Source organism: Centroberyx gerrardi, chromosome 2 (assembly GCF_048128805.1).
Source record: "Centroberyx gerrardi isolate f3 chromosome 2, fCenGer3.hap1.cur.20231027, whole genome shotgun sequence".
NCBI lineage: Eukaryota > Metazoa > Chordata > Actinopteri > Beryciformes > Berycidae > Centroberyx > Centroberyx gerrardi.
In genome coordinates, this window is record NC_135998.1 from 27,654,056 (window position 1) to 27,681,660 (window position 27,605).

Genomic DNA, 27,605 nt, shown 5'->3' on the forward strand with positions numbered 1-27,605 from the left:
GTCAATAGTATTCATATTTGTTTAATAGCAATTACTTTATGCCAGTATGATCACTAGATTAACATTATTTTTCTGAGGCTTGTTAGAAAAATGTGGAGCATACGTTTTAGAAATGAAGGAGTGAGACAGAGCTAGAAGAACTGGTGAAAGAGACTTACATGGGGGGTGAAGAAGAGAAGGCCTGGATACTGTAGTTTTCTCCCCTACCTGTGTTACTGTTGAGTGATCAGTGTCGTGGGGATTCCTATGTTTGTTATCGATTGTGTGTACATTCGGAGTCAGGCTTTGTGGGAGTGACTACATTATCGATTTGCACTTCCAGAGACTGTGAGCACCATGGGTGCATGGCTGGGTGCTGTTGGAGGCAGCTAGCTGCTCGACAGTGCATCATGGAAGCAAATTGTCATTACACACTTCCCATTTAGTCCAAATCACTGTAAATGTGCAGCAACAGAGTTATAGTTTAGTTAAGTAAAACAAAGCACCCATCTTCCTTTTACTATTAGCTTGTTTGGTCACTGTGGCACCTACTAGCTGTAAAATAGCCTGTTAGCCCTCAGCGGTTAAGCCGTCTATTATTTTGCAGAGGTGGAGTTGCGGATGTGACTATTATGATTTCCTGATTTCCTTGTATTGGGTGGCGAGAACACACAGACATTCATATTTCCTTGTGACAACAGCTGACACACAGTCATGCTGCACTCATTGCAGTTTGCCACTGCTTGGCATCCGTGGGCAATCTGAAACTAGACAGAGTGACTCCTGTGGGACACGGGGCAGCAAAGTCATGAAGAAGACATTTCTTGAGAATAATGGTGATTACGTCATATTGAAACTCCATTAATATGGAGTTTCAATATTCATTATCAATTCAATATCCATTCATATTGTTTTCTCAGCTTTTGATTTTCAGAATAGACAGTTAATTTAGCATTAAACTGCATAGATGTAGTATGCAATATGGCTTGTTCTATAGGACTGCTGGTGTCAAGCTTCATAACTTTGTGAAAGTTCCTCCAGAGAAGGATGTTTTGTAAAATGTGAATGTCAAGCAGGCCCTTCTTAATGTGAGATCACTCTAACAGGTGCTGTATAGAGTTTATTTTACTCCTGACTGACGCTTGGTGGAAAGCATAGCTAGATGAACTGTGTCCCTAAGGCTATGAGTTTATCAGCTTTCCCAAGACCAGATCTCACTGCAGGGTTTATTTGGTCTATTAACAACACTGAGACCCTTGTATGTTTTTCTGTCATCTCACATCTACTGCTGTGATGCCTTATTCTCTTGTCTCAATTGACAAGCAGGTGGCACAGCTTTAGATTGTGTAGAATACTGCCGCTAGGTTATTGACAGACTAAATGCACATCATGGGACCATATTGCCTCTATTATAACTTGTCTGTTTTAGAATTGATTTCACTGTTAATTGTAAGCCTTGGGTATGTCTGTTACCTTGCAATATCTCTGATTATGTAGCCTCTTTTGAGCTGGAGTGCAGCCTCAGCCCGAGCCCTCCTGGTAATTCTAAAGTCTAGGTGAAAAATCAAAGGTGACAAAGCCTTTGGCATTGGGCCCTGCCTCAGGAGCTTAGGCTGGTGTAATTGGTATCATCTTTTGAGGTTATTACATGCTTTTAATGTTTATTTGAACCTTTTTTGTATTCTTGTTGTATTTTCACGTTATTCTTTTTTAATTTCACATTTCTGTTTATCATTTTCTTTCATTGTCTTCATCTGTGTTTTGAAAAGTGCTATAAAGGTAAACTGCAGGTAAACACATACAATAAGTGAAAAAGGATGTTACATCTAGACTTGGTTTGAGATTTGAAATCAGTTAATTGGCATCTTATTAAATATTCAAGAAGATTTCTCCACCAATACCCAAACAGCAAAGATGTTAGTCTGAAGTACAAAACCATTTTGTGGTGATCTTTTTTTCCAGCATCTGCTTTCCTGCAAAGGAAAAATAAAATTCACTCCAACAACACTCTTTTTTTTTCTTCTTTTTTTAGGAATTGTAGGCGTGAGACGGGCCCTCTGTTTTAGCCCAGCATGGACAGCTTCTTCAAGGCAGCTGTGTGTGATCTGGACAAACTGCTTGATGACTTCGAGCTCAATACAGGTAAGATCATTAACAAAACAAAAATGCTGCAACACTGATGATGTGACACAGATGTGTACTCCTCCAACAAAAGTTTATTTGGGGCAATTAGAGTGCACTGAAACTGGCCCAAATAAAGGATATTTATCCTTTTTAACTTGCTCTGTTCTTTTTCTTATCTTGTTGCAGATGAACATGACTGCAAATCTGTTTTCCTGAAGCCTTCTGCATACCCCTTCTCCTCACTGGGCTCTCAGTGTTTATCCTCAGAGGCCTCCACGGTCCCGAAAAACCTCCCTGACCTTAATTCTCTTCATTATGGCTCTGCCCCAAGCTGTCCTGACCGTCCTGCCAGCCATAGCCGCAGCGCTGGTGACAGTGAGGTCAAAGGCCAACCTCTCACTGCGGTAGACCTTCTCTCCTCTGTGGATCGCAGGCCAGCAAAGAGCTCTGCACCTCCTTGCCCAGATCGAGCGCTGAAGCCAGTGTGTGACCTCGTCAATGACACGAGCTCTGCCATCCTGGTCAGGGCCAACAGCCATGACGCTTTCAGCGAGCTGGACATGGTGGAGAAGCAAATGGAGGCAGAGGGGCTGCTTGTGGACTTTGACAGCCCTGTGGTTACTGTACTTGGCGAGGAGGTAGGGGGGTTAAGCCTGGGCGCTGGATATAGAGACACTGAGGCACAACAGGCCTCTGTAGGTAAAGTGGAGCTGCTGGGACTAGATTCCCATGAGCCAGTTGGTGGATATTCTGCCTCACTCAGTCTGCTGGATGTCATTCTCCCAGCAGCAGTGGAGAGGGGCTGTGAGTCTGCAGATGATTCGCTGTCACCAAGGACCGCTGAGTCTGCTAACAGAGAGGAGGAAGAAGAGGACGAGGAGGTGGCTTGCATAAACCAACAAGTGGATCACTCCTTAGACCACTGTGAACAAGAGGCAACCCTGCCTACTGATGTCATGAAAGACAACACAACAACAGCAGACAGTAAAGAGGACAATTCACAAGAACCCTTGGACATAGGTGAGGCAGAGTCTCCTGCAAGTCTCAACACCTCAGACAGTGAACCGGTGGGCTTGTCCTGCCTGCCCATAGCTGTATCCATGTGTGGAGCTCTGGTGAACCCAAAAAACCCAGATGATGAGTCTGGGCAAGCTGCAGGGCAGGATAATGACGCAGAAATATCTGAGAGCTCAGAGGCAGACTCCCTGTCAGCCTTGGAGGCCAGAGAGCATAGGTCCCATTCAGGGGAGCCTATTAACTTGGTAGTCTCTATGTCTCAGCGGACTGCAGAGGGCAGGGTGTCGCCGGAGGAGCAGCATCCCTCTCTTGGATCTCCTGGTGCCCCTTCTTTAGACCCTGCCTCTTCCCGTCTCTCAGAACTCAGCCCAGTCGATCCTCCTGAGTTTGGCTTTGAGTATCTGCCTGAGAGCGACCAGGCTGAGCTGCTGGTTACAGATGAGGAGTTGGATGCATTCCTGCAGGCCCATACAGAGGCAGAGCAGGTTGAAGGTGTCTCTTATTGCAGCAGGTCCGGAGAGTGGAGTCAACATGAGGGTCTGTCAGAACTGAATGGGGATCTGGAGGACAGGCTGGTGGAAGAGGAGCTGAGGAGCTGCGGCCGGGCCAGACGGGAGGGACTGGAGGATGCGGCTTCTCCAGAAAGTGACAGAACAATTTGTATGTCTGGAGAGGGGAGTTTTAACCCTGCTCTTCCTTCACTGTCGCAGGACTCCTGCAGTTCCTACCAACTAGAGCCAGAACTCTCCTCCAGAGTAAGCAACTCTTTGACCAGCAACACTAATCAGTCCCAGCACAGTGGTAGCCCTGATCCACAGTCCTCCTATGGAGGTGCAAGACCTAAACAGCTACACTGCCAAGCCGCTAGATCTCCCCCAGCAGGAGAGGTAGGAGAGGAGCAGGCTCAGACGCCCAGTGGTTCCTCAAAAGGGCCAAGTGCAATACAGGATGAGGGGAATTCACCCACGTCCCCACCAAGCCCCAATCTTACAGAGGATTATTCCAACAACAGTGGTCCTAGCCCTATATACGCCCCTCAGGAGCATCAGGATAACAGTGTGGGGTACGACGAACTCTCAGAGCCCCCACCTTACCCCGGGGAGCCGTCCAGGGATGGTGCCGGGTCTGTGGATGACAAGGGAGAGGAGCTGGAGGGGCTGGGGTGCAGGCAGCCTGCTTGGGTGCCCGATTCTGAAGCCCCCAACTGTATGAACTGCTGGCAGAGGTTCACCTTTACCAAGAGGCGGCATCACTGTCGAGCCTGTGGGAAGGTACGTAATCCAGTCTGTACTTAAGACATGTCATTGCATCCCTTATATTTTATAGCGCAGCCCCTTTCTCTCAGTGTTGTTCCTCTGTGCCTCATTTTGGTCTCATAGCATAGCTCAGTTGTTGGCTGACTTAACAGGAAACTATGTGAACTCCTCCTTGAATGCTTCCTTGTGCAGTGTAGTCCTGCCTGTATGACAAGACAATGGAAAAGTCTTCTGAAAGCAGTATTTCGCAGCCAGTGGGATATTCTAAATAAACAAGTACAGATCCTGTACAGGCCCACGGCCCACTTACCTGGGTCATCTTCTCAGCTGACTGTATTTGGAATCAATGGTGATAGTGCCTTATGCTGCCATTATAATGCTAAGATTTTTTTTATTGAAACATCACTACTACTTTTTATTTAGCTCACTGTGTGCAAGACAACTGTGACTGTCTAAAATGGTACCAAACATGAGCCGTTTTTGTAGTTTGTAGATCAAAATAGCTAAACTATGTGAAGTAATTATGTTTTCAATCATAAAGATTATCTTCTGGAAGTATTTTAGTGGTGTATTTACTTTACAGAAACCTTTATGAATCCTTTTTTCAAGAAGACTTATAATTCTCAGATGTCTTTGGTACTCTGAGTGGTTGTATTAAGAGTATATATGAAAATTTGCTTATTATTAATGTAAAACCCCAAAATTATCTGTTGTTGTAGCAATAGATGGATGTTGGCAGCAATTAAATATCACCAACACTGAAACACACCTAACAATACACCCAGATAAAATATACAATAAAAGGCAAATGTAATGCCATTAAGTGGTTAGTGTGACAGCTTTAAGCCAATTTAAGCAGGTAATAATGGACATAGGCCCTCGCTTTTTTTTCTTTTACTTTATTGGCATGGCATCTTAGCCTACAATTAAGATTACAATCCATAAAGAAATAATTTATATAGATGCCATCATGTAAACAAGTACTACAGTAAAAACAAACATTTCTACACTTGAATCAACTTAAAATCCACAGTAGCCTATACAGATATGGAAATGAATGTCCTCTCTGTCTGCGACCACACGCCACTATTTGTCACTTCCATCATTAAGGTATGTCTTGGCAGAAATACATTTAAATCGGCGCATTTTCAGCAGCGGTGCCGCTACTGAGTACTATACAAATACTATAGAAAACACTATAGAACGTGTCTGGTGTCTTTGGTCCTTTTAGTGCAGCAGTTAGGTACAAATCAGGACAACAGTGGTTGCTTCCCATAGGTAGCTGTTGTAGTTACAGGTAAACTGGACCCAGGTAAGATAGCAGACGATTATCCCACGCTTAATGACGTAATGTCCCCTCTACTGTTTTATCTCTATGGCGGCCACACTGATCCATCAGAAAACGGACAGAATTACTGACGGATAGATTTCTGTCCACTGGGCTGTTTTGGAACGTCAACATGGTGGAGAGGCAGAAATACAGCAGCCTAGCTTCGCTCATAACGGAGCTACTTCATAGAAACAAGTTGAATTCACTTGAACACATTGTACTTACATTGGGTTGAAAATAGGAAAGAATGTGTAGTTTCTTCTTTCTAGACATTTTCACAACACAACCTGTCAGCTCCGCGGCTCAGAGTAAACTGTCTGTGCTTGTCGTTTGAATGCGCGTTTGTTTAATGTCACCCGGCATCCCGGTTGAGTGGAGTTTTCAATTTTTAAGCGCTGTGATTGGCCCGAAGGTCCAAACACCGCCCAGCCGGAAAACTTTGGTCATAAAACGAACCAAGCCAGTAGTTTAAGCTCCTGAAACAGGTACAACCACCGGTACTGCTCTGTATTCATTTTTTCAGAACCCCATTCCTCTGTCAAGAGACTCTGGGCCATCTCTTAGTCAGAGACGCCCTCTAGAGGCCATCTCACGAAGCGACATCTCACTAAGCGTTACCTGACTGACTGACTGACTGCCTGACTGCCTGACCTGAATTTGCCTTATGATGCCTTCGCTGCGCCGTGGGAAAAACCTCCCTCTTTGCATATAATCGTAGGAGCCAAAATCTAAAATCTCTCTGCAATTGCGGGACCACTGTGAGCATCTAATTTGTAATGTTTTTGGTACATTTGAAAAGAAAAACATATCTTTCATTTGAGGCTACTTACTTTTTGATAAGATGAATACACAGGTTGCTGGAGCACTTAGAAGTGGTTATTCCCCCATTTCCTTGTCTATTTTTGCCTACTGCACTGTCACCTCTAGGAATGTCTCAGATAAAAAAGTGGACCATGTATGTAGTCTTTTAGGCAGATGTTTTAGGCCTTCTAGTCTATGAATATGATTTTGCTGATTTTTAGATTGTCTAATCAGCTTGACCCACTGAGGACAGAAATGGTCTGCAGTTACATGCATGTGTGCTCGTTTTAACTGATAATGCTGATTGCATTATTCCTGCTCATTGTGTAATTGTAGAAGTGGTATGATAAATGGATAATCCTATTATCCATCATATGTAAAATGAGAACAGTTCTCATGAAGACTCCCTGTTTCAGAAAGGGTTAAATAAAAAAAGATTACCTCCCAGGACCAAATATAGCTTAGTGGATTCGCTCAGAAGGAGAGGCCATGAGTCAGCAGTTATTTTTTCTCTCTCCCTCCTCTATAGATCTCCACTGAGCCATGTGCCCTAAAGCAGGAGCTAATGAGTTTAAGGGCAGTGATTAAAGCAGCATTAGAGAGGACTGTTGAGGGTGTTTCATTGTCCATAACACAACCTACTGTCGCCAGTGGGACTGGGTAGACAAAGAAGTTTAGATAGCCTATATATTGTCGTATTTGTGTTCTTGTTCATGGTGACAATCTTAAAACCCAGTTCATTGCATTGAGTCCTGCAGTCTCTTTTCTGAATGATGAAGAGCAGGGTCACAGCTAACCAGACCAGTTTTGTTCATTGTCCAAAATGGTTACTCTGTAGTATAGGCCTATCCGTTTCCTCACTATCCTCCTCTCCACTGTGGCAGGTTTACTGTGCTGTGTGCTGCAACAGGAAATGTAAGCTGAAGTACCTGGAGAAAGAGGCCCGTGTGTGCGTCATCTGCTTCGATACCATACACAGAGGTAAGGCCCTAGTTTTGTCTGTTCGGGAGATCTGGCTCAGCCATTTAACTTTAGGTTCAGCTGAATACATTTCTACAGACAGATGAGAAATGATGAAGTCAAAACAAATTTTTAAAAGTACAAATCTGAATGTGGAATCTGTGGAGTTGATTGATAACACTTGTATTTATAAGCCTTTAAGGAATGGCTGAGTCATATTTCAAGGGACACTGGAGCTGATCACCTGAGCTTTGATCAGTTGAGTTATTGACAAACCCCTAAGTGTTATAAAAATTGCCATTGCACCACTTGCCATTGCCATTGCACCAAGAGACACTCAAAATTGCAGTTTTGGTTTGCACCTTTGACAGGTGTAACATTTGAGTGTTGTGAAGTATGCTTAAGTCATGTATACTTGTGCACCATTATCCTCCTGGAAGGGCATGGTAGAAGCCTTTGATTTTTGGTGGGTGCAGATAGGCTTGGGCCGGTGTGAGAACTTCAAAACCGGTCCGGTATCCATCAAAATAAATGCCCAAACCGGTAATTTTGACTTTTAACCACAAGATGGCATACTACATTGGCATGTTAATGCAATATGTGCAGGCATGTTAAACGCGTGCAACCCAGTCATCATGACGCTGGGTCGTATGGTCTCAGACTGAGACAGATAAGCCCCTTCCACACAAATGAAGAAAGCCATGAAGCCGGCTTATTGTTGGTTGTGAGTTCTGTGTGAAAGGGTCAGAGCAGCATTTTTCAAAACACCAAAATGCCTTCTGACCATCATGAAGCCGGTTCAGAGCGGCTTTCTGTGGTGTGTGAAAGCAGAACTTTAAAAAGCAGACTTTCTTACGCAATATGCGGTGTACCTTGTTATGATGTGTTACTACATCGCAAAGATAACCAGTCAGAAACTACGACACGCTGTCACCTATCACGCATCTTTCCTGTCCTACTAGCCAAGAGGCTAACATCTTGGACCAGTCCGTGCCTGTAGATCCCTGTAGCGTTGAAGTCTCCTTTTTTACGTGATAATCTTCTCCTGGCCTGCAGGACGGCAAGACTGCTCTGCATTAGGCTACTAGTAGCTGTACGCACCATCTTGAACAGCTGAACAGTGTAAACAAACTCTAGTGCGTGTCCTGCGTTGCAGCAACAAAAGCAGTTGTGATTTGTGTGTGAAAGGATAGGCTACAAGCCAGCAAATTATCTCCTTTGATAACAAGCATATTGTATTTATCATGTTATCTCGTTAATGCAATAAAAGTTAATATATTTAGCGTTGCCGCAGTTAGCTGATGTAGGCATAGGATACTTTTTGATGTGCCTCCTAATGACAAATGCCGGTATAGTCGGTATGTAGAAATTAAATCTGTGTAAGCTCGTACATCAAACCTTTTTACTATTGTGATTATTAAGGAATTCGTTTTTATGTTGAAAACACTTAAGATCACACAGTTCATGGGCTGCCCACAGAGTCTCCAAGAAGCATGCACATGTGTGCGCATGCATATGCCTGCCTCTATTGTAGAGAGAGAGCCTTTCCCATCCTGTGTGTGACTGATCCTCAGAGCGGTCATGTTTTCCCTTCCTGCTCTTGTGATGAAGAGCCCTTGTTTGCCATTGGAGAAATAACTGAATGTATAAATAGATAGTAGTGAACACAGAAGTTGAAGTGGAAGTTGATGTAGAAATAGCCTGTTGTTGTCAAGTGTATTCTTAGCCATGCTTCCCTTTTTACCATGGACATTTTTGTCCCACCAAATGCATGTACCGACTATACCAAATTGATATACACCTCAAATTTTATTGGACGGTTCATATACAAAACACTGGCTGTGAATATGTGAAATGAATTGTTTGGAAGATTGGCATTTTCCCATGGCATTTCCATCCACTCACAGGAATAGACTGAATTTACCAGTCGTCTTTAAAACTTCATAACTTTTTCATTATGCAGTGGATTCATATTTAAGGCATACAACACAAAAATGGTCCGCAGAAAGTGGCGGTTCAGAAACATGATGAAAAAGAAAGACACAGCTTCCTAGCATAGGGGCTGTGCCCTGTAGTTGGATGAATAACTGTTTGAAAACACTCATTAAAAATTCAAACATTCATTTATAGCATTGTTGTGTGTCTTCACTAACATAAATAGCAAATGGGTACACTCTACACATTCTTACAATTTAGAATGATGCTTTTTACTTAATACATGGGTTTTAAAATGAGGTGTCTATTCTTTCTATTTCTGTGGTTTGCTTGTCTGCTTTGATGATAAAAGGAGTGCTTCAGAGAGGCATCCATTATAGCTAGAGAGACTGCAGCGTAGAGATGGAGAGGAGGAGGGAAGCAGGAGAGAGACGGGAGGGGGGAAGATGGATGGAGAGGGCAAGGGAGAGGGAGGAGGAGAGTTATAGCAGGACACTGGCATTTGTCCTTGACTGTGTGTGGTACATGACCCACCTAACGCAGTGGACATGTGATGCTCACACAGTCTGCCTAGGTCGGGGAGAGTAAGAGGAAAGTGTTCGTCTACTTTTTTTTTGGCTGGTGGATGCTGGAGCAGCGTGATGCGATCCTTCCCTCCTTCCTGTCACCCCTCTCCTTCCTTCTCTCCCTCCCTCCCTCCTTGCTCTCCATCTCTCATATCAGTATGGTGAGCTGCCTTTGAGGCTCACCGCACACACCCCTGCCCAGAGCTAACAGGCTATTAGGGCTAACAACAGAGCTAAACTCAATGAAATGAACAGAGAGCCGCTTCAGAAAGGCTGTGATGGGACTGTCTAGAGTAAAGCTAAGGAATAGAGTCAGCATGATGAAGTGGACTGGTTGAGTTTTGGCAGAGTGGATGATGAGTATGAGGTAAGATTCGTCTGACTTCTAAATGACTAGCATCAACATTGTGTACTGATATGTCTTGTTTGTTTTTGTGTTGCCTATGTGAGTGTGTTTGTAGGCTAGGCAAATACTGAAAATGTTTATCAAGAGACCTATTTATGTATTTCAGTGCCAGACATAAAAATGAGGTCACTTCTTGATTCATTGCTTATACCTGAAGTAGTTTGCTACAAGCTCTGGACGTTTCTTTTTTTGTGCCTTGTCATCCCCACCTTGCAGATCAAGGTGAAACAACTCTCCCCTTGTAGTGATATTGATTCATAAGGGACTGTGTGGTTTTGCATTAACAGGGATCTGATTACTTGTAACGTTCTTTTGCATTTTGCTGCTGTTTGATGTGGCTGTGTTCCTGTGTTTTGTATTTGTAAGCTGTACGCTAGTTGTTGTCAGTATAACCAGGTCGATAAAGATCTATGATGCTTAATCAATATAATGTAGGCGAGTGCCACATCAGCACTTCTGGGAGTACAGGCGGAAGGCATTGAGTGACCCACTCAATCATAGCCAGCTTTCCTGGAAGCCACAACTCATGTCTGTCCTACTTGCAATATCCCATCTAACTTCATTCATCTGCACTATCCAATATACTGTAGATAAAGCTGTGAGTTGTCCAATGTTCTGTTTCATTTTGTTACTGCTCCCTTATGACTGTTTATAGTCTCTAGGCTACTTCTGCCAGGGGAATGGTATGGTTGAAATTTATTTAAGGGAAGCTCCAGAAATTTCAGAAGCCTATCTCATTGATCTCAAATCAAGCCTCTTCTAAGGCCATACAAAATTATTCCATGCTAGGGTTTTAACACTAGAATGAACAAATTAACAAGATAAAATTACAAAAGGTTGTTAACGGTTGACACAAATGAAAAGCTCTACCTGGATCCACAGAGACCAGACCCTTGTGGCTCCTCTATGGGGAGTCTCTATGAATGACAGGAATGAATAAGTTCCTAGTCTTATCGGACATCATAAATCAGTCAACCCATATCATATAGACAGAGCAGCAAAGTGGAATTATATCAAGTCAGGGGTGGGCAGCCTTTGTGGGATTGAGATCTCCTTTTTCTTTGACTAGGCTGGAGATCTTTCGCTGACAGTCAAGCGCAGTCAGTGAAAAGCACAGTGGAGAGTAAGGTGAGGTACATAATCATGCAAGGTATTGGCTGTACGCCAGTCAAAACAAGCACAGGCTGATATGATAACCTTTCTACAATGCTAATTGAGGAGTGGTCAACAATGTGAATACAGTGTATAAAAATACACACTATCAACCATCAGTGAAATGCAACCAATACAATGCAGTATTGAACAGCCTATTCACTTTCTTGCAAGGTTACTTGTATCTTGCTTGAGTCAATGGTGCAAAGTGTAATGAGCAACACAACCCAAATTGTCCTTGTTAATGCAGTCTGTAGTAGCCACTAGCCTGACCTTCATTTTAGCACCGCATTAGGAAAGGAAGCACTAAGCAAGGTACCTACCTAATGGGATGACTACTCCAATTCAAGTTGCAGCCAAAGCCACGTTGTTAGCCGACAACACTAGTCTAGAGTCTCCCAAACTCCCCAGTGTAATCACTTTACCTTGACAGCTACTTTGACTGTCAGCCTCCACAGTAAGTACGAGGAGGAGGGCAGGAGGGAGACTGTTTCAACTTTGAGTGACCTTCACTGAAGTGTGCCCGCTGTCTACCTCATCTTGTTGCAGGTTCTCAGTAGTAAGAAAGAAAGAAATCACAATAAAGAACTGCATACTGCCACTGAGTCACCTCCACCCTGCGACCCTCTCATTTGTTAAACTAACAAATTTAATAAAATGACATAAAATCAGCGCTGCTGTCTACACCGGCTCCAGGCAGCATTTCAGCATTTCTTTTTACGCCTCAAGTCTATTCTTTTCTACCTACGCACATAAACGTGCCATTTATACACCATTTTAACCACCAGAGTTCCCGGACATTAAACATGGGACATTCATTGCACTTCTGTATTTCTGTGGTTCAATATATGGCGATATAAACATGGATATCGACAACGACTGGTCAGAAAGCTTTGAACAGACTTCTTTCAGACAAACCAAGGAACCCCATATATGGATCCCGATTTTACCCTAAAGATGATAATACCTTTCAAGTGTAGTACACAAGTAGTACACAAGTACAGAGGACTAGCCTAATCATTTTTGGTAAACTTATGAATGACAAAGGAATGATGACATTTGAAGAACTTCAGAAAAAGTATAATTTACTACGGATATCTGATATCTCTAAGTTAGAAGTTATTTATCCAAAAATGAATTGATCTCAGAGACTATTATAAAGTTTCTATGTAGAAATTACGACAGTGCTCATGTAAAAAGTACCATTTATACAGTTCTAAAGCACAAGAGTAATAAAGTAAGTAATAAAAAAGAGGAGGTTAAAGCACGGGAAAGATGAGAGGTAGAGCTTAATAGGAATATACCAGATGAGTTATGGGACGATATAAGCTTGGGGGTTCATAAAACTACAGCTTCTCTCTTTTGGAGAGAGTATGCTTGGAACATACAGATGCGCTATTTTCTGACGCAGGTTCAACAAGTTAGATTTGGCTTATCTGTGTCTTCCAAGTGTTGGTGGGAGAGTGTGGCGAAAATCAAGCGGACTTTAGTCTCATCCTCTGGTCATGCCCTATAGTTATATTGGAAGGGTATTCAGAAAGAAATGGCACTCATGATTAAAATCTCTTTGCATATGAAATCAGACTTTATACTGCTGGGAATCATGCCAGCTGAGATAACCGATAAGAATGATGAATATCTATTGAGGATACTAAGGATAACGGCTTTGAAATTACTAACAAAGAATTGGTTACAAAAGTCTGGTCCTTGCTTAGCCAAGTGGAGAACGCTCATAAAACAAGTTAAATGTATGGACTCATTTTACAAAGTTTGTCTAATTATTATTGTTGTTTTTATCTGTACTTTTAAGTTTTTTTTATTACTACACATTCTAGTCTAATACTCACTTTCGAAAAAACATTTTAAAAACCCAAACTTTTTGTCATCACCGTAAGTCCGCAGAAGTAATGGGTTGTAATGTAACTATGTGTAATAGAATGACAATAAAAAGTATTAAAAAAAAACATGGCATGGACCTGCATGTTGCCGTGTTGACTGTGGGTCGGAGGAGAGACAAGACAGTAGACAGAGCTTATTATGTATATTTATACATATTTGACATTAAGCAAATCTTATCCATACTGGTTATGTCATATTATTTTATACTATATAATACTACAAGGTATAAGAGGAAATGTGAGCGTGCATTAGTAAAACTGCATTCTAAGTATTCCATGCAGTAAATTCACGATGACTGATGAAATCTTTTTTCAAATACCTTATACTTTGCTGCTGTTTAGCATTTAACTGCTTAGTTCTTTTTGGTGTTTTGCTTACTCAAGAGCTTTTGGCGACGTGCCTGTAATATATTGTTTAATCAAGTAATGGCTTCACCTCCATTTTCCCCCTATATAGACTGACATATTACAGAAATAAATACACAGACACTGATTTGGTTGTGTTGTTTTTATTCCAGAGATGAAGTTTTACAGTATGGCGTTTTATTTCCTTTGCTCATTAGGTTATTAGATTGCTGTGGATGCCGACATTTGTTTGTCACATGCTGGAGAAAGTACATTTGTCTGTTCCATGGTTCCAAACCTTGCCTTCAAGTTCAATTAAGTATTCAATGACTTAAGTGTTGATTATACATAGATATATCAATATTTGATAGGAAAAATGAAACTAGGCATAATTACCCATATCAATAATGTATTTTGAATTTCTGCTTGTGTATTTCATGCTTTTGAATGCACGTCTAAAATGCAACTAAAAGGGAACCAGTGTGGACACAAATGGAGGCACTGTTGATGTGACGCCACTGGTGTAGACTACATGTCAGTGTGAATGATGAGTGAGAAAGGAGTTTTACCAGAGGCTTTACTAGTTGTAAAATGTGTGCTAACTTCAGGCTGGAATATGCCCCAAATAATACAAATTATGATTGAATAGCTATAATTTCAAATAGATTTGTCAGATTTGTGAGAGAATAGCTACAATTTTGTGTCATTTCTTAAGGTATTGCAGAGATATCATTTTTGCAAAATATGCACCCAGAATGATAGATCCTGATAGTGTTTGTACGGTGGCTGCCTTGACTTCTCCCTGTCAGAAGCTCCAGGCAGTGACAGCTCACATGGGGCAGCACTAGGGAACACTGTTTTTTAATTATTTTTATGGCATTTGTATTAGACAGTTCATATTGGAGAGAGACAGAGAAGATTGGGGGGGGATCCAGGACTTTGCAGTTATGTGGTACACATTCTAGCTGAGTCCCATTGCCTCACCCCAGTTCTATTATGTATAGTTTATTTCCCATATCCACAAGCACAGAGAGATTCTGAAAACTTTTTGGAAACTTTTAGTGGGCCTATTGCAGCCAGTATAGATACTGTAAAGCATCCAATAATGGCCTGGACATTTATTTACCTCAACAAAAGAGAGCACCAGGCCTTCAGAGAGACAGGCTATTATTTCTTTTGGCACGTCCACTGTACCTGCTCAAATTTATATGATTGCCTTTTTAGGCCTATCAATCAATCAATCAATCAATCAAAGTGCAGAATCACCATGAAGCATGGTCCCAATACACTTTACAATTAAAAGAATACATAGGACAAAACATACTGCAAGCAAATAAAATAGTTAAAATAAAACAACCACATTGAAAACATCAATGTTAAAAGGATGTTTGAATATAAAAATAAAACAACCACATTAAAAACATCAAAGTTAAAACGGTGTTTGAATATAAATAATACAAATTAAAGTAAAACAACCACATTAAAAACAACAACATTAAAAGGATGTTTGAAAAGGTGATGGACCCAACTAAGTTGTAATTCTAGGGTAGGCTGTAATGAAGCGAATAAAGGTGGGTTTTCAGTCTTGATTTAAATATTTCAACTGAGCTTGCTTCTTTAACATGTAATGGAAGTCCATTCCACAGATAAGGGGCACGGTAGGCAAATGCTCTGAAGCCAGCTGATTTTTTGTTAGCTGAGGGAATGACCAGGAGACCAGCATTGAGAGAGCGAAGAGGGCGTGCCGGTATATATGGTATAATTAGCTCAGATAAGTAAGGTGGTGCAAGTCCATGCAAAGCCTTATAAGTTAAAAGAAGAACATTAAAATCAGCTCTAGCTTGCACTGGTAACCAGTGAAGAGAGGCCAGAATGGGTGTTATATGATCACATTTTTTAGTCTTTGTCAAGATTCTAGCTGCAGCATTCTGAACAAGCTGAAGACTTCTAGTAGCACAGACCAGAGAGAAGAGCATTACAATAATCAAGTCTGGAAGATACAAATGCATGGATTACAGTTTCAGCATCACGCAATGATAGAATAGGTCGGATTTTAGCAATATTACGAAGATGAAAAAATGCTGTCTTGGTAATAGCCTTGATATGAGACTGGAATGTCAGACGAGAATCAAAAATCACTCCAAGGTTTTTGATGGTTGAGCTTTCAGAAATAATACAGCCATCAATGTTAACACTCAAATTCGCAAACAAATGCCCATATTTGGCTGGTCTAACAACTAATAACTCTGTTTTATCAGCATTTAACAGCAAAAAGTTCAAACCCATCCATTTTTTTATTTCTGATAGACATGCCTCTAAATTTAAGAGTTGGGAGAGGTCATTTGGCTTTACAGGTACATATAGCTGTGTATCATCAGCGTAGCAATGAACATTAACACCGTATTTGCAAATTATATTGGTTTAGGCAACTTATGTCAGATACTATTGCTACTGTTACTAATAATAATAATAATGATAATAATGAATATCTGGCTAAAATCACGGCAAGCAGTTATCAAAAAATGGGATTTGTTATTGGTAACATACTAGTAGGCTACCAGGTCATACTGGGAAATTCATATAACTGAACAAAATTTGTGTGCTTGCTTCAGTTTGAATGGTAAAAAGTTAAATTCATTAGAAAGAGTTTAAATGTGTTTAGAATTTGATTACTTGGAGCTTAAGCAATTTAATGAAATGGGATGAAAGCTGGCTTTTGTAAATACAGTGAAATGAAAGTCTGATCATGCTTTATGACTCCTACAGTTGCTAGGAAATTCTGAGTGGTTGTTAGGGTGTCACTAGTTGGTTGCTAGGTGATTACTGGTGGCTGCTAGGGTGCTACAAGGTGGTTGCTTGGTGATTACTAGTGGTTGCGAGTGATTACTAGTTTCTGCTGGGTGTTACTAGGTGGTTGCTAGGTGATTACTAATGGTAACTTGATGGGGTGTTTTACTAAGTGATTAACAGTGGTTTCTAGGTGATTACTTGTGGTTGCTAAGGTGGTACAAGGTGGTTGCCAGGTGATTGCTAGCAGGATTAGTAGTAGTAGTAGTATGTGTATGTATGTGAGCACTGGGCCAGTGTTCCATGGCAGTTAACAACATCACCTGCTCTGAATATTCCACCATTAGTATGTAAAATAATGTGAAATAAAAGGTAAATATCTCATAAAGTATAGACAGTTTCTAGCTGCCAACAGTAACATAACTTAGGCGAATGTTCCAACCCTTGTGAACTTCCGGTCTGTTGCCTAGATACGATGTAAACATTTAGAGCCAGATGGTTCTTAGCTAGCTAGCCAGATCTGTAGAGGAAGCGATGTAAAGAAAAGTGGGATCTTCTCTCTGACCCTTTTGACCACAATACAAGGCTTTCTAAGTTTGCCACCAACTGGAAGATCTGCCTGATGTTAACCGGGTGCATTTACTAGAATATCTGGCGGAGGCAGAGTGTGTTTACACTCAGGAAGCTTTCAAATTTACAGGAGCCTTGATGCTTTCAACTATTTTCTGTCAGGGAAGGTATCGAACCTTTGTTGTTGTTGCATAGCACTATAGCTATATTGTTAACGTTTTGTTAGAGCCATGATGTTATGGGTAATTTAATGAATTAAGATGCATTTATTTCTCTTTGTGTTATTTATGCATTTTGTGGTGTACATACTGTACTTGCATTTACACTTACCTTACTCTTATACTAATGTTGATATTGGATGCCAAGCTCCCCCTAATCTGCAATATATATCTATATCTATCTATAATCTTCATAATATAATATATATCATATAATATGAATGGCAATTAAGTGAAGCATCAGCAATTGATGACGGGGCGAAAATCAGCAGAAGGGGTGTGTGGAGCTTACATAGCTATATTTAATATTTAGGCAGCCATATGTTGTGAACTTAACTGTAAATTCTGCGTATAATGATCTGGTTTTGTAACTTTACCTGTGATAAAGTGAATGCTGTAAATGCGGTTTCTGAGATCCCATCCCTCCCACCCCAGTGCATTGATCCATACATGAGCCTTTCGTCGTCCTTATATAAACATTCTTACTTTTGAGAATGCGTTTGTCCCAGTCCTTAGAGAACACCCAACCGCACAACAACATGAGCCATAGGATTCTCTTTTTATCCATGATCCAATTTCAAGTTGTTTTCAACTTGAAAAAAGCGTGCCACTTCTTAGTGTAAACAGCTGACCGGAGGTGTACAAGGGTTTTCACTTGTCTCCTAGCAAAGTGTTTGGATAAAACTGTCTATTAGTAGTATGAAAAAATAGCATAAATAAGCTTAATTTGCTGAACATTTCAGACGAGACCAGTCAAGTGCCAAAAAAGTGCACAGAAGATATAAAGGAGAGATAGATAATAGCATAAGTAAGATCATATACTAATAATGGAATAATAATGCAAAACCATTACTTATATTATAGTAATTCTAATGATATTTTAGGCTATAAATATTGTATGAATTTAGAGTCCTTTCTGGTAATTCTACTATATATATTTTTTAACCCAGCTTTTATTGGAGATCGGCCTTTATTTGGCACACACACAACACTCCCCGTCTATTGGCGTAGATCTGGCCACTATCTGAGACATACATGAGGTCTTTATTGGAGGTTTTACAGCATTAATAGAGAAACCGATGACAAAAAGGAAACTGAAATTTCCATAGTTTTTTCTGGCTAAAAACAAAAAACTAAAAATGAATTAATTGAAGAAAACTAACATTTTAGTGTAACAGTAGACTAAAATAAGATTTTAAATTGGTACCAAAATTATCACTGCCTCTATGACTGCCTCTATGACGTCTTTCTCCCCTTTAGCCCAGGCCCTAGAGCGGATGATGAGTCCTACGGGTCCCAGCCCAAACCCCAACGTCCCATCTGAGTACTGCAGCACCATCCCCCCTTTGCAGCAGGCCCGTGCCGCAGGCACTCTTAACTCTCCTCCACCTACCGTCATGGTGCCTGTGTCCGTTCTCAAACACCCAAGCAACGACAGTATGACTACTCTCATATACACAGTCTGTAGTTTGCTGAAATGAGACTCATATTAGATTTTAATGTTAGTGCTCACTTAAGGTTTCGCTGAGCTCCGGCCTTCAAAAGACTTTCTCTTTCCCTGTGTTTCAGGTTGTCCTCGTGAACAGAAGCGCGTGTGGTTTGCTGATGGCATCTTACCCAATGGAGAGGTGGCAGACACAACCAAGCTGTCGGTGACGAGCCGCAGGAGCCCCCAGGAGTCCAGTGGCATGACCCCAGACACAGTAAGTCAAAGCCATGAGTTGCTATCATAGTTTATCTTGGGCCAGTTTGTTGGATGTTACCTAATATTTTTGTTATTTCTTTTAATTGGATATATCTGTATTTATCTATCTAAACCCTCCTCTCTCTAAACTGTTAGCCATTAAAGTATGATAGGACTGGTACCAATCGACCCTCTCTTTCCAGTGTGGCCCAGCAGGCCCGGAGCTTGGCGTAGGAGGCTCATCTGCCCCGGAGGCCTCTGGGGCTGTAGAGGTGGTTCGACCCCCAGTGTCTGGACCCTGGGACTACGCCTTGCTGTGCGGAATCGGCTCTTCGGTGCAGAGGATCCCCAGTCTGCTGCCAGAGAACGAGGAGGAGCTCCCCCCACTGCTCATCACCACCGGAGAGGATGAAGCAGGAGGTATGTGTGTTCATTCCAATGTATTTACATCATTACAATGTGTTAATTTCTCAGACCATTGCCTCAGATTGTGTGGATGAAACCCAGCATGTGCTCTGCTGTATTTCTTTCAGATGTATTAGTCGAGGAAGGGCCCGCCCCCTGCCAGATTCTGCTCCTATTAGAGGAGGGGGGACCCCGGCCTTTGACCTTCGTTCTGAATGCCAACTTGCTAGTCAACGTCAAACTGGTTACATGTGAGTGGAACACGGTCTCAAACCCTCTCTGGGACTTCTTTGATTGTTTTCACATACATTTATATTGAATGAAGAGGATAATCGTGGATATCTCGACATGCCCTCCCACAGACCTAGTCCCTAGTGTTTACTAACTCTGTGTATTTCCTCTGTCAGACTGCAGTCGGCGGTGCTGGGTGTTTGGCTCCAATGGGCTGCAGGCTCTGGGCCAGAGAGAGCTGGTGTTTTTGTTGGAGTGTCTGCCAGAGGAGAAAACGCTGCCAAAAGACCTCTTCACACTCTATCTCAACATCTACCAAGATGCCCAAAAAGGTAGACATACACTTGCACTAATTTTCTCACTCATTGTCTTTCTTGGCCTTTAGTGACAGAAATAAAGTTTTTGTACCTTTATGTTTTCCATAGTCTGCAAGAGTCGATAAAGAATCATTACCCTCTGTGCTATAGGGAAGTTTGTGGAGGACTTGGGTAACGTGACGTTCACCAGCAGCTTCCTGGGCAGCAAGGAACACGGCGGGATGCTCTTCTTCTCTCCCACCTGTCAGCCCCTGGACGGCCTCACTCTCCCCCCCCAGCCTTTCCTCTTCGGCCTGCTCATCCAGAGACTGGAGGTGCCCTGGGCCAAGGTCTTTCCCCTCAGGCTGCTGCTACGGCTGGGAGCTGAACACAGCGGTGTGTGGCTTCCTGTAGATTATTCTTGTCCTATAATTTGTTTTTGCTCATTGTCCACATTGGTTCACAACAATGCATCAGGCACTTCACACTGTCAAACTTAGATTTAACAGTCTTCGTCACCCATTTGTGTCGCTCCAGATACGAGTCTCAACAGTATCCAAAACTCTTTGCAGAGAAATGTTATCCCTGAATGGCATAATCCGTCAATGCAAAAATGAACAATTGATTGCTCTATTGTGTTAGTATCAGCATGTTTTTATTTCTGTTTCCAGCTCTGCACTGTTATTTCCTATAGTTGAGACTAGTACAACAGTAATGTTTGATAAATGTATTCTATGCTTTTTTACAATGATGGATTAGGCCTTTCAAGCAAGCAGTGTGGCTCTGTAAATGTTTTGATGTTAAGAGAGACTGGAGTCTGGTAACACTGATGTGAGACGTAAACTGTTAGTTCAGGTTAGGGTTTGTTTTTTCTACTGGGGAAGACTGATGTTGATGATGTGCCAAATGATACATTTTAAGGGTGTGTAAGGATGTTAAACTAAATATTTTGTGTTTTCTACAGTGTATCCCACTACACTGACTAGTATTCGCTTCCGGGACTCTGTGTATCGAGAGACGGGACACACCATTATGAATTTATTGGCTGTAAGTACTAGAACACAAGCAGATGCCTGTGTATTTTGTATTAGGCTCACCTAATAGAGCCCAAGGTTTTGCAGTGAAACTCATATCTGTTTACTTGGGTCAAGGGGATTGTAACATTTTAGTGTGAGTGACGTTAGCTCTTTAATACCCTCTGGTGGCTGTGTAATAACTGCACCAAATATAGCACCTCTCTCTGCTCCGGTGCTAAAGCGGTGAGAGCTCACTGATCCTCACATTGGCAATCACTCAGTCGTGCTGTGCTGAATTGAGCTCAGGGTCTGTGCAGGTCAGAGATTATACACAGAAAGATCAAGGCTCAGCTGCCCTGCCTCAGGTAGACTGCAGCAGTTTGGGCCATCAGGCATTCTGTGTAGGTAAACAAACTGTCATATTTTTCTGTCACTTCTGGGCTTCAAGGTAAATGTTTTTTTGAAAGTCCTGCACAAAAACCCTAATTAAAATATAGCTGCCAGAGGCCGTTCCGGGGTTCAAGCCCTAATGACAATTAAGCTCAATACAAGCTACATGCTATAGGCCACGCCCACATCACCAACCAAAACCAAATCAGTATGGTGGGCTATGGGTGGTCCAGGAGGCAAATTTGTAACGCAAGGATTGCTGGATCTGCCTACCAAGTTTGGTGTCAGTCAGACTTATTTTGTGTAAGATATGGCCTTTTAAAATTTGAAATGTCACTACAGTGCCTCCTTGTGGTCAAATTGCATGAAATTTGATGCACCTTTTTGAAATGCCTTTTCAGACAAGGCTGCCAAATTTGATACTGATTTTGCAACTGAACTTAGATCTGCAAGCTGTTATATTTTATTACATAAGTCTTATGGGCTAGACCACACCCACATCCGCCAATCATGACCAAACTTCACATTTTGACCAGCACATGGTTCAAATTTCATGCGATTTCAATAACTGGATTAAGAGAGACATTTTTGTGACATTTGTTGCATCTCCTATGCGTTGTTTTCAGAATCCCATTGGGTCTTTCTTGTTGGCCTCTCTTGAATGTGTATACCCGGTTTTATGTTGATTGGTTCTCAGAAACGTTTAGTGCTAGCTCGCCATCTAGCTATTGAGTTGGTGGCTGATTGGACAAAGTCACTCATTCAAGTTACAGGACTGCCATTAAAACCAAAATAATGATACAGCAATCCATTTTGAGCGAGGAAGACTGAGGGGGCATGAAGGCTGAACAATTAACCTTAATTTTTCCATATATCGGGAATGCGTAAGAGTCGCACAATAATCTAAAGACCTATGTCTTTTGTAATTTACTTAATTTAGTGAACAAATACTTCAGCGGACAGATCAAACTTCTCTGATGAAAACAAGTAAAAACACATTGACACCAACACAATCCTCGACTTTTTATGCCCCATTTTAGAGCGGGAGACGTATGTGGTGGCCTTACACCACATACCTTAAACTCAACTTTTTAATGTGCCTCTCACGCTCTGCAGGAGGTAAAAATGAAGTGTAGCTACTTGTGTTTCCACAGCAAGACATATTTTCGATTATGGCTCAATCTACTAATACTTTATGGAGTGGAAAGTTCTTGTGTAGCTACCTACCTAGCCAAGCATAATGGTGGGAGTGGCTTGTTTATCACCCAGAAGGGGGCGTGGCTTAGATGCCGGTTGAATGTATTACAGCCAGACTATATTACTTGACGAATACTTGCCTCTAAAGCATGTGTTCCATCAATCACAATAGCAGATACACATTGTTGGCCTTTGTAGCGCCCCCTAAAGGCCAATTTAAAAATGCTTATGCAGACATGGTTCAGTACCTCTAAACCAGGGGTGTCAAACTTCCCTGACAGTTAATGAGCCAGGTGCGTAAACTGTTTCACCACAGGACCTGAGGAACTACCAGTACAGTCTACCAGTTGTGGAGGGGCTGAGGATCCACATGGAGATGGGCCACAGCTACATCGACATCCCCAAGAGTAGGGTCAATGAGGTAAGACATACTTGGAGCAAAAGAACAGGTACAGCTGCAAACAAACTGTAACGCACACAGAGAAAGTTCACTGTGGACGATGTGTTTGTGTGTTTTGCAGATGCTGAAGGTGGTAAATTCCTCTAATGAGCACGTCGTCAGTGTTGGAGCCAGTTTCAGCTGTGAGGCCGACTCTCACCTAGTCTGCTTCCAGAACGAGGAGGGAAACTACCAGACCCAGGCCAACAGCATGCCTGGGAAGACCCGCACAGGTGAGTAAGGCCTGGTACTTACTCATCCCTCATCTCTTTATGTCGACTTATAATATGATGCAATGGGTATCGCTGTCTCTTAATGCTACTGCTTTATAATGCTACTGCTTCTTCCTTTATATGATTAATAACCCTCTGATTGTGGCTTGCTCTTGTGTTTTGTTGCAGTGACTGGAGCCAGTTTTGTGGTGTTCAATGGAGCGCTGAAAGCCTCTTCTGGCTTCATTGCCAAGTCCAGCATTGTTGAGGGTAAAGTTGCCAATTTATTGACGCTTATTACATCGTATCCCCGAATCACAGGCTGTGAATCAAGCAATAAAAGAGTCCTCTGTCCTATATTCTATATCTAAAATCGTTGGCTACCTCTACGTGTCTTACTTCGGCATTATTTTCTTTGGGGTAAATCATCTTTGTAGCTCATTTTATTTTACTTTTCTGTATACATGAAAGATGATGACTGCTTTGCTGCGGTTAAATGCCACCCTGCCTGGAAAAAAATATTGTTTTTGGAAGAGCTAAGAAATAAAACACTGTCACCTGATATGCATCCACCAGCATAATTTGCTCATTTAATGTACTCATCCATAATATATGTCTGAAATCTGAAATGATAATGTTATCAGTGATTGTTTGTTCAGCTACAGTGAAAATGGGCCCCAAGACTGAATTACTTTTTCATGTGGCTGTTGTTGTTGTGGTTTGCTGTTGGACTAGTCTAACTGGTGTGTGTGTGTGTGTGTGTGTGTGTGTGTGTGTGTGTGTGTGTGTGTGTGTGTGTGTGTGTGTTTGTGTGTCAGATGGGTTGATGGTACAAATTCCTCCAGAGACCATGGAGTCTCTGCGCAGCGCCCTGAGGGAGCAGACGGACTTCCACATACCCTGTGGCAAGAATGATGGAGGGGAGCTCAGAGAAAATGTCACTGTCCGCTGGGTCGACTGGAGTGCACCTGTCAACACGGGGTGAGAGCACTGTCAAACAACCATTTACACACTTTTGTGCAATTTATACACTAATCCCTCAACCCCGTGTTCAGGAATGTTGTTGATGGGTCTATTTGACCGATTGTGGGCTGCACGAGAGGCTACGATTGCATCCATGTAGTGGTCTAAAAAAAATCACATATTTTTTGCCTGTCATAACATTGTTGTTTAGATGACATAATCATTAGAGGTACTTGAGAGCTTACCGTCAGCTCCAATGAAGTTCTCCAAGCATCATTTTTGAGACGTTTATTCCTGTAGTTTTACAAATGAAAGTTGTAGAGAAATGGGACGCTCCGTATTCAACTTCTCGTCCGTTTTGCACTTGCCAGGCGGAACTGTTGTTCATGAAATGAAATCACAGTGATAGGGAAACAAGGAAGCACAGAAATCTGATTGGTGGTTGATGACGGATGACTGTGAAAAGTTCAGCCGTGGCCAACATTTCTCGGTCGACTTCCTTGTTGACTGTTCACACATTGGCTGAGCTTCCCTGGTCGGAAACTGATAGGAAATAACTTGTGGTGATTTGTTCATCGTGTTGCTTGCAGTGTGAATGCGGGGTCACTGTTTATGAGCCACAGTTTTATCACGACTGCATTAATTATCAACTTACCTGTAATCTGATTTTCTGGCTATGATGTGCCCCTGCAGCATAACCAGTGGGGTTGATGGGAGGCCTCTCGATGGAGTGCACAGTGTTAAGATGCAGCAGGACACGGAGTTTGAGTCGGAGGGACGCACCATTAGATGCACTGAGGTGAGTTTCCCTTGAGTTGGATGTTTCTTAGTTTTCTCCCATCTCGCTCTCTCTCTACACTAGATAGGGTCTCTGGTTTAGAGCCGTTAGTCCAGGTGTGTGACTGTACCTGAACGTCCCTCTAGGTTTTCTACCAGTTGAAGAATCCCGACTGTTGCCTTGCGACAGTGCTGCCGTCCTGCAGCGTGTTTCAGAGGGAGATGGCTTTGGCCGCCAGCAGCGCTCTGAGTCCTCACCTCGCTGTGCTCACCTCCAGCGGCATCAACTGCCTTTCCCTCCGAGTCTCCACACAGGCTGACATGGTAACAAACTCACAGCGCTGCACTGTATAACATGAAAGATTTAATACCAATGGTTTTAACATATAATATCAGGGTTTCCTCCAGAAAGGTTGTTAGGCCAGGGGGCAAGTGCGAGGCAGTTCCAGCTCGAGACGAAGCCATCCAGCAGCTGACATTTGGGTCCTATAGTTACCATAGCGACAGAATTGTGGAATATTCCATAAGGCCTTAACTTAATTAAAAAACTGAAACCCATACTAATAATGCAAAGTTTTTTCTTTTTCCCTGAGAACATAGATAAAATATTAAATTATAAAATGTAATTTAACTCAAATGAGTTTTGAACAAATTATTCAATGCTTTTTCTTTATATTTTTCTTGGAGTTCCAATTGCCTAAAACCCAGCCCTCCGGTGGTACTGCTGCCATGCTTACAGTACGCCTTCTTACAGCTTGATAAGTTTGTACCACCCTACTTTTTGTCATACAACCTCAAGTTTTATTGCTACATTCCATTTGTCTTGCACTTTTGGAAGAGCGCCTTGAACGCCCCAAGTTGAAAAAAGTTACGTTTTTTTCTCTACTGTCCAATTGGATCAGCAGAGAGAGTTACCATGATCTAAACAGAAAACAGCAGGGCTGGAGGCAAATTAAAGCTGCACTGGAAGTATCTGGTAACTTTTTATCATGGATTTTTATTGTTTAGAATTATTGTTAATTTAGCTAAATCACCTTGAATAAATGACAACTGGTTGAGTGACTGGCAGCTGATCGTCAGCTGATTCTGTGGTTGCATAGCAACAACAACACAAAAACGCAGCAGACTGCTCTACTTCAAAACACATTCAGTGTGATCGGGCCCTAAAGCTGCTATCTGCTACATGTAGCACAATTAGCGTTATTGACACTGTTAATATCACTGTCCACACACAACATTGCTGACTACAGTCCCTTTGCTGTTGGCGTTCGCTGAATGAATGAAGTAATGTCAAATAATGTGATGTTAGATGCATTTATGTGTTTTTCCTTCCAATGTGCAGACAGGGCGTTTAGGTTAAGTAGGCCCAGCCAGTAACACACTGGGGGAAACCCTGAACATGTAGAATATCCTCTCTCACCAGTCACTACCTGAAAACTGTCTCTCATGGTTTAGTTTTTGAGGTGAGTTTTTCTTCATGTTTGTCTCCCAGGTGGAGTACCAGGCCGGCTCGGGAAGCAGGCTCCTTCCCCAGCGCTACATGAACGAGCTGGACAGCGCTCTGATCCCAGTCATCCATGGAGGTAGTGCTAGTGTCCCACAGACTGCCATGGACATGGAGTTCATCTTCTACATCACACACACCATCTAACGCACACGCAGACTCTCTCGCGCTCTAATTCAAACAAAATATTTAACAGAAAAAAATACACTTAATAAAGAGAAAGAGAAGCCGTTGATTGTGGCAGGACATGCGAATGCAACAGCTAGTCGGACATGCAGCCCATCACCCAGAGGACAAACAGCCAGTGGCGGGACATTCCCGCATCGCTCCTCTGAGGCCGGGGATGTCTTCGCCCCTCGCTGGACTTCGGAGGGATGTAAAACTAACATGTGACACTGGTTTTCTGTCGAGGAAACGCCCTATGTTTGTGTGTTTTGTGGTCACCAAAGCTGCTTTAATCCAAGAGGCCAAACGCTAAATGTGGAAAACGACAAGACGACCAAATGCAACCAAACCATTCTGACCCGTTCTCTTCTGCTCTGCCTTCCAGGCTTCCTGCTGGCTCCTGTCAGCCAGAAGCGTCTCAATGAATGTTTCCCACAGACTCTCTGTCTCAATGTCTTTGATTTGGATGTATTTATTATAATTTTACGATGGTGATATTGAATGAAAAGATGAACATATTGAAGCAAGTAACGTTATTAACAGCCGTAGTCAATACTTGAGAGGAGATACATGTGATCAGGTGTTACTGTAAAGCCACTTTACACAGCGGGCCCATTTAAAAACGCACAGAGCAGGGATGAATAGAGATCTGATCAACTTCCTCTTCCTTTCTCCTTCCACATGGTATTTTATCTTGATGCTGCACAGGAAAACTTCTGCTGAACAATAGATTTGTTTGTTTTTGTGGCTGGATGTAACCAGGGAAGGAATTTAACACCAGCTACTCGCCGAATGCTGGTTAAGTTGGGCTGTGGCTGGTAAGTTAGTCTGGGAAGGTAACCAGCCATGGCCTAGAGCTCCTTTTTCATTCTCTAATTATTTTTGGCTGGTATGTATTGGAAAAAAAAGATGGTTTCATGTCCTGGATGTAACTGGATGAAAACTAAGGTTAACTTGCCATTATTTTGTCACTTAGGTTACC

The 27,605-nt window shown here is 42.2% G+C and overlaps 1 protein-coding gene across 2 annotated transcripts in view; it reads left to right on the top strand.

The window, feature by feature from the left end:
- Nucleotides 1–27,063, top strand: part of zfyve16 (zinc finger, FYVE domain containing 16) — a 29,319-nt gene extending 2,256 nt beyond the window's left edge. The window contains exons 2-18 of one of the 2 annotated variants that reach the window (XM_071898856.2): nucleotides 2,012–2,121; nucleotides 2,290–4,391; nucleotides 7,392–7,488; nucleotides 18,605–18,781; nucleotides 18,914–19,047; nucleotides 19,232–19,448; nucleotides 19,562–19,684; nucleotides 19,841–19,996; nucleotides 20,132–20,356; nucleotides 20,925–21,007; nucleotides 22,880–22,984; nucleotides 23,085–23,235; nucleotides 23,404–23,484; nucleotides 24,033–24,195; nucleotides 24,871–24,976; nucleotides 25,102–25,278; nucleotides 26,447–27,063. In XM_071898856.2, the coding sequence (XP_071754957.2) occupies nucleotides 2,052–2,121; nucleotides 2,290–4,391; nucleotides 7,392–7,488; nucleotides 18,605–18,781; nucleotides 18,914–19,047; nucleotides 19,232–19,448; nucleotides 19,562–19,684; nucleotides 19,841–19,996; nucleotides 20,132–20,356; nucleotides 20,925–21,007; nucleotides 22,880–22,984; nucleotides 23,085–23,235; nucleotides 23,404–23,484; nucleotides 24,033–24,195; nucleotides 24,871–24,976; nucleotides 25,102–25,278; nucleotides 26,447–26,605 (4,326 nt within the window). In that variant the 5' untranslated portion in view covers nucleotides 2,012–2,051 and the 3' untranslated portion in view covers nucleotides 26,606–27,063. The remainder of the gene's footprint in view (nucleotides 1–2,011; nucleotides 2,122–2,289; nucleotides 4,392–7,391; nucleotides 7,489–18,604; nucleotides 18,782–18,913; nucleotides 19,048–19,231; nucleotides 19,449–19,561; nucleotides 19,685–19,840; nucleotides 19,997–20,131; nucleotides 20,357–20,924; nucleotides 21,008–22,879; nucleotides 22,985–23,084; nucleotides 23,236–23,403; nucleotides 23,485–24,032; nucleotides 24,196–24,870; nucleotides 24,977–25,101; nucleotides 25,279–26,446) is intronic. The other variant, XM_071898864.2, reaches the window with a different exon arrangement.
- The last annotated feature ends 542 nt before the right edge of the window (nucleotides 27,064–27,605 follow it).